The following is a 13,385-nucleotide window of genomic DNA, read 5'->3' as shown; positions in this document are numbered from 1 at the left end:
TAGTTAAATATCAAGGTTGCCCAGAATTTGCACTAAAAAAGAACCTGACAGGGAGCAATGGCATAGTGTGTTTTAGACAGCAGTGTATGGAATGAGCCTGGTGCTGATGGCAGATTTGATGCCCGCATGAGATGTGTACAGCACTGTGTTTCATTGTAGGAGACAGGATTTTAATGACCTTGACTGTGTCCTCATTTGTCAAATGGGAGATGATACTTGATTCTGAATTTCCTGTCTAATAATGGTAGGGGATGATATATTCTAGACTTGACAAGGGCAAAGAACTCATGTTTGATTGATCTTTTCATCTTCTGTGTTCTGCAGTGTTATATGTATAGTAGATATTCAGAAATTAATGGTTTGATTGAACCATCTGTTAATTCAGCACATATTTTTTGGCATCTATTGTGTGTCAGGTACTGAGAATATAGCGATGAATATTAGAAGATTTATTCTAATGACAAACCAAAAATTAAAACAAGCACCTATGCATATTATTATGATTCTAATTAATGGATTAGGCACCTGAAAGTTCTCTACCTCTAAAGACATTGAGCACAAACTCATATGGGACTGTAACCACACACACAGTGCTGTTTTTCACCTAGATTTTTATGATTTGCAGTACAGAGAAGGAAGTGGCTGCATGAATTGCATTTCTAGTTAAACCGATGAGTTGCACACCTTTTTCAATTCTATAGGGAATATAAAAAGCAAGGGTTATCCATGAATGTTGCTCGTGCTGACTTTCTTTCCATTTGCAGTCTCAAAAGCAGAACATGGATATTAACAGACAAGCTAAGTTTGCTGCCACTCCTTCTCTGGCCTTGTTTGTGAACCTCAAAAATGTGGTTTGTAAAATAGGAGAAGATGCTGAGGTCCTCATGTCTCTTTATGACCCTGTGGAGTCCAAATTCATCAGGTAGGTGACTTCCATGGCTATAGCTTTGCTGTGTAGTTAGGGTTCAGAAAATGGCACCAGAATCTCTTTAAACACCCCACTCTTGCCAAGAGCTGTGAGACAGAATATTGGCTTCTGGATCCTCCCAAGCATCTCAAGGAGACCAGGGTGATGGCAGCTAGCTTGGGCTCTGGGCTGGGATAGAAGCATTCTTAAGCGAAAATTGCTCTTTGAATATGGAGTTATCCATGACCCAGGAACACTCTGTAATATTTCAAGGACCCAACTGAAGGTTGAAAGTAATACCTTTTCTTATATTGTCATAGAAATTTATAAAAAAAATGAGAAAATGGAAATAAAATGTTTGTAAATGGGGAGGGGAGGAGGGGATGAAGGGAGGGCAGGGACAAGGGGAAAAAATGAGAACCAAGACCTGTCATGTAAAGGTACAAGATCCCAATAATGAATGTAACTGTGCTGTATACCTAAAATGTACCAATAAACTCAATGAGGAAAAAAAAATTAGTGTGTGACTGAAAGAGAGCAAATGGGTGAATTTATTCTCACTTCTGGTAAGGACTTTCTTCTTGACATGAGATGCAGTTTATGTTTTATGGCATATTGAGTTTGTATAGATTCTGAAAAAAATATACATTGTGATGAATTTTATACTGTTGTCATTCCCAATTCACAAATGGCATTTCAAAGGTTGTAACTGGAAAAGCCTGTTTGTGAGGGGTTCCGTTACAATTATAAGACAAGACATTTGAAATTAAAACCTTCAGAGGTGTTTATTCAGTCCTTGTTCACTGATGAGTTGCTCTGTTTTATATTGGTGATATTTATGCGCTTATGGTTGCCTGTATAGTGAACCTCTGTGGTATTAATTATAAAGCAATATGGATGATTATTTGCTGCCCTATTATATTTGGAAAACTAATTTTGCTTTTATTTCTTCTTCTTTCAAGTGAAAACTACTTGGTTCGCTGGTCAAGCTCAGGATTACCTAAAGATATAGACAGATTACATAATTTGCGGGCTGTCTTTACTGTAAGTGAACCCATAGATACGTAGTTGCCTTTATGCCCATCCCAATGATTCTTTAGGGACTTAACCTCTAAGATTTTTCTGCAGTAACACATACAGATAAATCTAGGATAAGTAGTGCACCTTCTGGAAATCTTCTTTATCTTTAGCTACCCTTAGAATCACTGTGGCAGATGAGCATGGTGGTGCCTGCCTGTAATTCCAGCTCTCTGGGAGGCTGAGCCAGGAGGATCACACATTTAAGTCGAGCTTGAGCAACTTAGAGACTTACTGAGACCCTGCTTGGAAACAAACTGGGGATACAGTTTAATGTGAAGACTCTGTGTTCAATCTTAAGTAACACGCCCCCCCCCCCAAACAACAACAATAACAGCAACAAAGATTTAGTTTTTTACCATGGAGCGTGTCTCTTCAATTTGTAGCTTAAGTTCACTTAACATTCACTGCCTATTGTTACTCATTTCCTTTTTTGTCATGTGAATACCACTAAAATGCTAAAAGGTGATCTGAGAAAGGAATCTGTTTTTGACTGTCCTTTTCAGTTGGACTTAAATCGAATAATGCCTTTGCAGAATAATTCATTGACATTACTATTTCTAGGACCTTGGAAGCAAAGATCTGAAAAGGGAGAAAATCAGTTTTGTGTGCCAGATTGTTCGAGTGGGTCGAATGGAGCTGAGGGACAGTAACACCAGAAAACTGACCTCGGGACTACGGCGACCTTTTGGCGTGGCTGGTAATCCATTTCTCTCTTTTTCCTTGAGATTCTCACATCCTCACCTTCACTTTGAAAAAGCACAGCTATTGACTATTGTACAGTGAATAGCTTTGATTTATAAGCTTTTCTAGTAGAGAGAAAAATAATCTCAGAGTTTTTTAACACAGTTTCAAGTCAGCCTGCTAAATGATGATTCAGTCCATGAGCTTCCTATGTAAATCTTGTATTTGGTTTTAAAGCAGGTTACATCTTTCCCTGGGAGAGACGCTGACCCATTTCTCAACCTGTGGGGAAGCTAGTCACTGGAGGTTTTCAGGCTCCCCAGACATGGCTGTGGATTTGGGGACAGACTGGGGAAGTGGTGAGGAGGCAGGAGTAGCACAAAGAGGACACAATCAGCTGGACACAGAGCCTTTTTACCCTCCAAATTTCCGCTTCATTATTTTTTTTGTGACAGCGCAAGAAAACTGAGAGATTGTTTTTCTCTGTTGACAAAGCTAAATGTCCCTAGGAAGTTCTGTAGTTGACCTCTTCTAATGTCATTCTCTTTTTCATAATTTTGGGAAGTGGTTTTCTCACTATTTTATGGTTGCAGTAGAATTTGGCAACCCAGCCCTCTGATACTTATTCTTGTCCTTTCTCACATAATTGGGAACCATATTATATGAATAACTATGTTGACAAAATTCTTGAATCTTGATATATTGCAATTTCTTTTATAAATGACTAGGGCAAATATGATTTACCTTGCCTGTCAGGAAACTCAGAACTTAGTCCCCCCCCCCCACTCTTTTAAAAAGGCTATCTTTTTAGTGATTTTATTTTTAGAGAACTTTGGGGTTCAGGTAACATTGGAAGAAAATACAGATAGTTCTCATAGGACCTTGTCCTACCTCCCATCTCCATTGTCAGCATTTCCCACCAATTGGTACTTATGGCAATCAGTGGATATGCAGTGGCTTGTTTCCATCATCTAAGCCTCAAGGTTTACATGCGTGTTCACTCGTGGGGTTTGTGTCCTGTGGTTTTGACAACTAATGCTGTGTGTCTACCTTCAGAAGATCATATGGAATAGTTTTACCACCATAAAAGTCCTTTGTGCTCCTTTGAGATGTTTTGGAAAACTATATCAAATCATTTACATGAATGATGACTGCTTCATACAGACTAAGTAATAAAATAAGACAGGCATTGTGAGAAAGAAGCACATTAAGTTGGCTTCCATTTAATAGTAAGACTACTGGTAGGGTGTTCCAGTCCTTGTATTATTTATGAGTGAAATCTTGTGGGTAAGTTGCCTTGTTGAGGTCCCCTGGGCTTTGTGAGGAAATCAGTCACATTTTTATCCCTTATTATTCAAGTACCTACTTTGAAAGTATTCCTCTACTTTTCAGATCCTGTAAAATCTTGCATGTATATGGTTGAGATATCTAATAAGTTTTCAGAAATTTTCTTTTCTCTTTCCTACCTCTATGGTAGTTTTAAGAAAATATTTTGTATCTGTCTTGGGTATATTCAGCTTCCCTGAAGCCATCAGAGAAATCTTTGACAAGACATGTAAGGTGATCCTCTTTCTAACACTGAGGCTGTGGTTTCTCTGATTATTTGATGACCAGGGAGATTATACTGACAAATTACTATGAGCACATTGTTAGATTTGTTAAAAATCGAGATGAAGTCTAGACAGGAGGCTGGCAGTTTTCTCCATCTGTTGATCAAAAGAAAGATTTTCCAGCTTGTCTTTGGTTCAATTTTTATGTTCTGAGAAGTCTTAGGGAGCAGATGTGAGGCAGTTGGTTGTTAAAGTTCCTCATGCTGCTGCTGTGGCCTCTTGTTTATGAAGCAAGAAGTGAAGTTGGGCATTAGGTTGGAGCTGCCTAGTTCTTGTACTTTTCCTGGCGCTGTGGAAGCAGCCTGATAATACCTTGTTTCTGGAGGCTTCACATAGATGGAGACATCTGGCCCACTGTCCAATCCTCGGGGATCTCTAAGTGTGAGGTCACCACTGTTTTGTCCCCTGATTGCAGGTGATCATGTGGATGTTCCTGCTGGCTCCTAGTTGCATATGTCTAGACTGGCCTTTGGCTCCTCCTCCTTCTGTCTTGTGTCCTTTGTACCTATCAACCTTGGAGTTTCTAGAAACTGGCTCTTAGCTCTACCCCTTTTGGCCCATTTGGCTCCAATACTCTAGAACATGGCTTCTCCTTCTTCTCTGCTTTGCACTGCTGTGCTCTGACTGAAGCATGGGATCTTGCCCTGCTGTGGGACCGAGAAGCTCCCAGTCAAAATGCAACCTTTGCTTTCAGCTGTTGGAGTATTTCAGGCCTGGACCTGTTAGTATTAGTTCTCAGGTCCCTGATCATGGACCTCTGCTCCTTTCTAGTGTCAGAGTTGCCCAGCAATTGTTTTCTTACTTGGCTCCATGGGATTTCTGGAAGTGAGGTTCCAGTCATCCCTGGGTTCCAACACTGAGCACTGTGTCCTCCATGTTCTTCCTAGAAGGCTGGTTTTCTGAGACGTGCTTAGCTGTTGTGTTTCTGTTTAGTTGCCAGTATCCTACTGGTTTTCTCTTTGGAAGTCACTTGGTTTTGCAGACAGCTCTGTCTCCATTAGGTGTTGGTATCAGCACATTCAGGGTTACACTCTTTTTCCGTAGTACAGGCTTTTGACTCACCCAGCACATCTTTCAACTGTATTTCCTCTTTCTTGTTAACAAGGAACACTTCTCACATCTGAGAAGGGTGATAACTTTTTGGTAATTGTATTCTACCTATTCATTTGCAGCTCCAATTTCTACATGCAGATTTAATTTTAAGGCTTTCTCTAGAATGATTTCTACTTGTCTCTGTCAATAGAGCCTAGTTCCTTAAAATGAGAAAAATATTTGTGAACCTTTAAGCATATAGGTTTTAGTCTTGTTACAAATAATGTGTCATGTTTTCTTTTAAAGCTTTTGATAATGTAAGAATGATAGCTGTAAAAAATGGAAATTTTATGAAAAAGAAAGATAAATACAATTAAATAAATCATTTTTAATTTTACATAGCCAGGGTAGTGCCTTATGATTGTTCTGGTATGTTTCCTTGTATTTTTTTCCTGTTAATCTTACACAAACACACACACATACACACACACACACACACACACACACACACACAATCCCCATGCAATACTGGGGATTGAACCCAAGGCTTTATGCATATTAGGTAAGTGTTCTACCACTGAGCTGCAACCCTACCCCTTTTAAAATTTTTAGTTTGAGACAAAGTCTAACTAAAGTGTGTAGACTGGCCTTGAACTTGCAATCCTCCTGCCTCACCTTCCCATGTAGCTAGGGTTACAGGTGTACACCACGACACCTGGCAGTGCATTTTTTTTTTTTTTTTGGTATGTAATTGTTAAAATCAGTATCATAGCGTACTAAGGCCAGGGGGTGCGTGAGTGGCAGAGCAGGTACTTAGCATGCTCAGCCCTTAGCCATTGCAAAAAACAAAAACAAAAACTAGAAATATTTATTATACTGTATCCTTTTTATTTGTTATCGATTTATTTGTTCTTATAGCTTTTTACCAGCTTAACTTATTTTAGGTACAATTCAGGAGTACTAAGTTCAGACACATTTTATATGTGTACTTTTTACTTTCTAAGAATCTTTACATTATCAACATTTCATTTTGTTACACATTATTCAAGAGTTAGGATTTATGTCACTATCTCAGAAATCCTTTACTCTTGGGCTCAGGGCTTTCAGCTGGAGGTGTGCAGTGAGCACATCTTCATGAATGGAAGCAGCAGCCTTATGCCTGCTGGCGGAAAGTTCCTAGTGCTGGAACTGCTGGCTCAGGGGCTGGTGGTTTCTTACCACGTCTGTACTGTATGCCGAGTTGCTTTGAGCAAATTGTCCTGACACACTGTCCCACCAGCTGGATGGAGCTATCTGGCCACTCTCCCTGCAGCTTGTTTTTTCCCCATTGCCTTCTGTGTTCTTGGCTTTGCTACTGCTGGGCCTGCTTTGCTATTGTTCTGATACCACCACTGTCTCTCCCTCCTCCCTCTTATTCCTATATCACTTGAGGCCACCTGCTTCCTGCCCCTTCCACATGCTTATTCTGTGTGTGACCATGGTGGCTGCTGCTAATACTCTCCACTTTTCTCCAGTTGCCTGTCCTACCTAAACAGTGAGAGATGGGCTGTTATTTGGGGTGGGGGTGGGGTTCCTCTCCAAGCTGTTCATTTTCTCCTTGGAAATGTCTTCCTGCAAATGGATACAGAGACTGCAGATATCATATTGTGGGGCACTGAAGATTTGTTATGGGAGCCAGATGATTGAGGAGATGCACAGTATGATAAGTTGTGTCACAGAACAAAGGGACTGTATACACACAGGGTTCACCAAATGGGCCGGCATGCAATGGATGCCCTGCTCGCTTCAGACTCTGCCCTGGCAATGGCTGGTTGAGTGGGCTGCTGCTAATATGCGCTGTGTTTCATGATTCCACTGAAGTGGTAGTAAGAAAGTGGGCTTGGATTTAAGGAGATTGCAGGCATGGGTGAGTGCAGGATTTAGGGCCAGTTGCCTGCAGTAGTGTTCAACACGGTGAAAGTCTTCTGCCAGCTGAAGACTTGAGTTCTGGCCATTTATCTTCGAGCAGCCATTACTTAGTGTTCTAATTTATTTGGGATACTTTGGCCTGGATCTTTGAACATATGCATAGACTCTTTGACCTATGGTACTATTGATTTCATGGAATATGTGTCACAGTTTCCCTCATCACACACCGCACACACCTTCGCCTCAACCATACCCAGCAGGGAAGCCTGTGTTGCTTTTTTCACCCTGCAGACCTCTTACTTTTGATGGGTGATAATGTGATGCTAGTCCCTAGGGAAGAGTTTATGCAAAGAGAAGAAGCCAGGTGCTCTGCTTGGATATCTTTAACCACATGTTCTGGCATGGATAGACAAGAGGCAGAGTTTGTGTCCAGTGCCTACTGGGGTTACTCTTGGGCTTTCTTGATGTTGTCATTACCAAGGGGTCTTTGTTTGGAAGGTAAAAGTAACTCTGGATTAACCCCTGAAAGTCATCAAGGGGTAACTTCTAATATAGGCATGGTGTAAAGTGTATCCGTTGTTCTTCTAATTTCCACGAGCTCAGACTAGTCAAGTGATGCATTTTGAAGGCAGCTTAATAAAATAGAAAGAGCCTGGCCACTGGAAACTTTTTAGCATCACTACTTTCGCTGTGTTCCATCAGTCCTGTCTGTGACCCTCAGTCTCCTCAGCAGGAGAGTAGGTTGCTGAGGATGAACCTTGAGTGTGAATTCAGAGACATTGGCATGCATGAGGTCCCTTGGTAAATTGTAGCCACTTGCTTATTATGGCGTTATTTGGGGTGTTGTATTATTATGAGTAGGGGCACCACTTGACACATGTGGCTTCTTGAATTTAAATGAATGAAAGAAAAGTAAAAATTCAGTTCCTCTGTCATGCTTGCCACTGTTTAGGTGACCACCATTGCAGAACATTTCCTTCATCACAGAATGGGTTTATTAGACATTGCAGCGCTAGAGTGACAACTGGGTTAATTGGCAAAGGAAATTATTCAGTGGAACTCTGTCATTTGAGCTCTAGTTCCATTGGGTCCAGCATGTTCAGATGACTTAAATTGTCTTTCAAACATGGAAATAATTTAGACTTGAACAGAAGAAAATTCCACCATGTAGCTTATGCTGTTATGCTGTAGTTGACCAGAAGATAATCTGATGTTTCTTGGTTTGTTTGTTGGTTTTCTGTGATTATTGCACTTAAGCCTAAACAATCTTTGTTCTTTCTTGTTCTCAGTGATGGATGTAACAGATATAATAAATGGAAAAGTAGACGATGAAGATAAACAACATTTCATTCCCTTTCAGCCGTAAGTATGGAGCAATCCAAGTACTTAACTAGATATAATGTGAAAATCCTATGTTTGTAACAGTTATCTTTGTAATTAAGTTTCTGCATTAAACCTAGGTTGGGTGGATTATTTCACAATAATGAAAAATCCGTTTAGTCACTGCCTTAGCACATGGAATTTTTGGTAGCTACTGGAATCCTGGATTAAAGTTTGTTCGTGGTTCTGAGGTTAGATTTCACACGTGTTCACTTAATTATCTTATTAGAAGGATAATCAACATTCTGCTCTGAGTGTGAATGTTTCTTTACATAATTGATTTATCCTATCAGCAATTCACATTTTCAAAATAAAATACTTTAAAATTTATCACAAGAAGTTGCTGCTTTTAAAAATAGCAAACCAAACAAAATAATGATGAATTCTTTTAAAAAGCAAGAAATAATACCTTAAAGCCTATAATCATGCTGCTGATTATCCCATCTTGATTTTTGCTCAGAGTGGACTGTGTATATGTACTTGCTTTCTTTTTAGTCTCTGTCACCTTCTGACCTGAAGTCTTTAGAGAGGCTCAGGAAACATGGAAAAGCACTTGGGAGAAATGTGCTAAATTAATTCTCTGATTTGAAGCTGGAACTCATGGATTAGGTAGAAAGAATTGGTGTTTATTTCCCAGTGGTTGAAGCAGGAGGGTTCCTAGATCTTGGTCTTTTGCCACTTCAGAGAAAACATTTCTACCTCTAGAAGGAGGAATTAGAATTTGAATGCTTTAAGTTACTGGCAAGAGAGCCTCCTCCCCAGGGTGGGACATCCGACAAGAAGAAATGGCCTGAGTTACAGTAACTTGTCACAGTGCTCTGTGTTCTTCTATTCTCTTCATTTTGTTTTTATTTCAGGCTTGAAGCAAATTTGATTTTAGAAATTTTATGCTGTTTTCAGGTGTTGGCTGAGCAGCTTTAGGAGGCTTGTGACAGCCGTTTTCTGTAAGAGCGCTATCCTTGGGGAGGTCAGGAAACAGGACTTTCCTGTTTGCCTCACCCTACCTGTTATTCAGAATGGACTGTCCCACCCTGCCCCAGATTTGAGTACCTTTTAATGTGGACCAAGTATGGCATCCTTTGAAGGAAGGTGGTCTGTATAGACAGCCTCTTAAGACTTTTTGTTAAGCTTGGTAGATAATTTTACAGTCTTGTTGAGAATAACAAAACTCTTCCTTATCTACCTTGGAGCTACATGTGTTTCACCATACACAACTGGAGGCAAAAGATCTTATGTCAGTTATATGCTTGCAGTTTACTTTTCTGTCTGGTATGGTAACACTAGTCCTATGTGGCTATTTAGATTGACTAAAATGAAAGAAAATTAAAAATTGAGCTCCTCAGTCACGTAATTAGTCCTATTTCAAGTGTTCAGGACCCCATGGGGCTAGAGGTTACCATATTGGGTAAGGTATATTATATGACAGATTTCCATCCCTGGACAAAGTTCAGATGGAATGTGTTACTGTGTAATCTCATTCAGTGAAGGCAGTGTATAAGGGGAGGACAGCTCTGTAGAGTCTGGAAGTTCCATCAGCAAACAAGGGGAGCATCATTTTGGAATGTGGGCAGACACTGAAGTAATCAGTACAGTATGCCTTTGTGAAATTATAATGTAAAGTTGCTTCTTTGGCCCATGAGAAATAATGCAGCCCCCTGCTGTTTTATATGTGCTGTTTTATATATTAGACTCAGAGTTTGTTGATGTCCTAATGTGCTACTAAGTTGAAATTGCCTATTATTGAAGTGTCCTCTATTAAAAATTAAGGAATCAAACCTTTGGATCTTGAACAGTTAGGGAATGTATCAGTTTTAGAAATGCTGATTTTTATTGATCATATACTAAGCCCTGCTTGTTGCCACAGTCTTTTTCTATTTTGTAGTGAATGTCCACTTTAAAAAATATGACATGCTTATCTCTCATGTAATTTGTGACTTCTTGCTCCATTAAAGGAAGACTAATATACAAATTAATATCTGCAGGGTTGGAAGCAAAAGAGCAGTGTGATTTTAATAGTAAAATAAGCAGTGAAGCCAGTTCTTTGGGAAATGTCATGCTAATGAAACTGTTTTTTGCTCCATTAAAACTGATTTATTATCTCGCAGGCTTGGTTTTAGGGAAGGAAGCACAGTGCACATCTCCCTCCCTCCCTCCCTCCCTCCCTCTCTCTCTAAAGTAAAGTAAAGTGGCCCTCAGCTCACTTGAATTATGTGGCCACTATGGTGGGTAACCTTATCCTTGTTTCCAGGATTGATTTGCATGTTATAGACATAATGCATGTTTTCTTGCCCATTTCCTGTTGGGCTCTGTGGAGTTCCATGGCATTCCTGTTGGTGTGTATAGCCCGTTTGGCCCCTCGGTTCTGTATAGAGCAGCCTCTGTGAGAGGCTCCTGGTTCATTGCCCCTGAAAACATTGAAGATTTGCATTTCTAACCTTGCCCTGGTTGCAGCTTTCAGACATGATAATCATTAGTTGTGTTCTCCAAAGATGATGCCGCCCTCTCCCACGTAATCATTTGAGGCTCTGTTGACTGCACAGTCCCATGGAGCAGAGTGAAAAGCACCCCCAAATTATTAGGTTTGAAGAATCTTTTTTTTGGGAGGGGGAAGGGGAGTATATTTTGTTTTATCCTTCATACTAACCTGCTCCTTGACCTAGGATATGGTCAAAATTACTGAAATTAGAGAAATGGCCACAAATATTCTTTGGAATGGTAGGCTCCAGCCTGCTTATTTTCAGACAAGTCCCTTGTTTTGTTGTCTGATAGAACTGAAGTAGTGCTTGGTGCACATGTTTCCTGGGGAGTGGGTCGCCCTGGTTTGCTGACTTCTCCCTGGTGTTCAGCATTTTCCTGATTGATACTTTTCCCTGTTTTTCTTGTCACCTATCCTGCCCTTTGTCGTGCGTTGACTCATGACGACTACCACTTGGTGACGATGCTGTCTTGTGTTCCCTTGTTACTGTGACCCATGGGTCTCTGTGCCCCTTTGTCTCCTGTGCTCTTGGTCGTCCCTTGCCCTCCAGGCTTGCATTGGACGACGCCATTCGACACAAGCCGCTGAACATGTCATCCCGTTTTTCACCCAGGGTGGCAGGGGAGAATGACTTCCTTCAGACTGTTATAAACAAAGTCATCGCTGCCAAAGAAGTCAACCACAAGGGGCAGGGTATGTATTTTGTTGTTCTCTTTTTTGTCTGTGTTTGTTCCTGCGAACATGGGACAGTGCTGTCTGGCTTGCAATTTAGCTTGATATCCGTGGTGACGACAGTGATGACAGTGACATTGCTGGAACATGTGCATTGCTTGTCCCATTGTATAGCATGTGCCGATTTTCTTACCCATCACCTCTGTAAGTGCTGCTGAGAGCCATCATCCAAATGAGAGAGAGCTTGTGTGGTGTGTGACTTAATGTTTGAGATGAGAGCACTGTACTTATGGGACCTGGACACAGCTCATGTCTGTGCTCCTCTGTCTTCTTTAGCTCTGTCCTCTCATCCTAACCTGTTAGAATGATTGAATATAATCCCTGCCCTCTGCCTATGGTTTCACCTCACCATTTGGTGAAACAAGGATATTCAACACCCCTTCTGTGTATGCTTTTCCCTTTTAGTGGAATGTGACCATGCCCTATAGCAGTTACTGCCCCATTGTTTTCTGGGGATCCCCTCTGTACCCCCAGGGAAGGTAGCTTCAGCTATGCAGAACAACTCCCCTTAGGTTCTGTTATCAAAGTGATTTCTCTTCCCTCACTCCTGGCCTGGAATGCATCGTTTTTTTAATCCTGCACTGAAGGGCTAATGAATCAATCACCTCAGTTTGGTGACAGTCGGCCCTTGGGCTGCCCAGGAGAGCTGTCGAAAAGCAACTGTTTATGGAGGCCCTGCCTCCTGCTCAAGGGGAAGTCACCTTCAGGATGTCAGGTGTCTAACCCTGCTATTAACACTGGCGGAAAGTGCTCACCTCAGTCCTGACCCCAGGTGGAAGTGCTACAGGTGCAGAGCTTTGGAGCATAGGCCTCTTTCAGTGAACAGTCACCTGCAGTCCCTGGACTTTAAACAGCTATCTCTATTCTTTTCCCCTTGATGTAAAGGACAGTGTTGAGTCTGAGGAATGTTCTAGAGAGATGAATCATTCCCAGGGCTTTGCAGGGATCCTTAGCTGGTGTGAACTGTCCTCCACCCTGGCCCCCAATAGCAGAACAAAGGCCCTACTTGGAATGGTGATGAACTGTGGCCTCCGTGGACAGACTTTTCAGCTCACCCAGGCCCCATCCCCTCTTAAAGCCTTCCCCATCTGCACATTAAATGGAAATCACAGGGAGGTGCGGACAGAGCTGTTTAGACATCCTCAAGCTGAAGTCAATCTCAGACTCTGGCTGTGCCTCAGCCCTGGAGTAGGGCCCCTCCACCACAGTGCCCTTGTAGCCACCTGAGCCTGGTCAGCCTTTCTTGGACACACACAGGAGAACTGCAGATTGGTGTCAGGCGCGCAGGAAACTGCTTAGGAAGGGGCCTGGAAACCTTACCAGGCTCATAGGTATCATAGCCAAAAATCTACAGAACCAGGGAAGGATGTGGCCTATGTTCGCTGGTGCCTTGAAACCTGGGAGCAGGGGCTATTTCAGGTCTGTGAGGACTGAGAGACAGGAATGTTGATAATGTCCTGAGGGAGGCCACCAGTGCATTCCCAAGTCAAGGTGCCCAGGGCAACTTCACCAACTCAGCTTTGCCTCCAACCCTACCCTTTCCTCTGGGCTCCCTCTTAGGGTGACTCTTTGTCATTCC

The 13,385-nt window shown here is 41.7% G+C and overlaps 1 protein-coding gene across 1 annotated transcript in view; it reads left to right on the top strand.

The window, feature by feature from the left end:
- The window catches only part of Dock1 (dedicator of cytokinesis 1), a 523,445-nt gene that overhangs the window by 74,926 nt on the left and 435,134 nt on the right, over positions 1-13,385 (top strand). The window contains exons 10-14 of the mRNA XM_033761232.1: positions 765-922; positions 1,870-1,951; positions 2,549-2,684; positions 8,508-8,580; positions 11,625-11,767. Of these exons, the coding sequence (XP_033617123.1) occupies positions 765-922; positions 1,870-1,951; positions 2,549-2,684; positions 8,508-8,580; positions 11,625-11,767 (592 nt within the window). The remainder of the gene's footprint in view (positions 1-764; positions 923-1,869; positions 1,952-2,548; positions 2,685-8,507; positions 8,581-11,624; positions 11,768-13,385) is intronic.

The sequence above is a fragment of the Fukomys damarensis genome, unplaced genomic scaffold, assembly GCF_012274545.1.
Source record: "Fukomys damarensis isolate Sample0158 unplaced genomic scaffold, DMR_v1.0_HiC HiC_scaffold_8, whole genome shotgun sequence".
Classification (NCBI taxonomy): domain Eukaryota; kingdom Metazoa; phylum Chordata; class Mammalia; order Rodentia; family Bathyergidae; genus Fukomys; species Fukomys damarensis.
The sequence above is the reverse complement of the archived record's forward strand: the minus strand, read 5'-3'. Positions and strand labels throughout refer to the sequence as shown.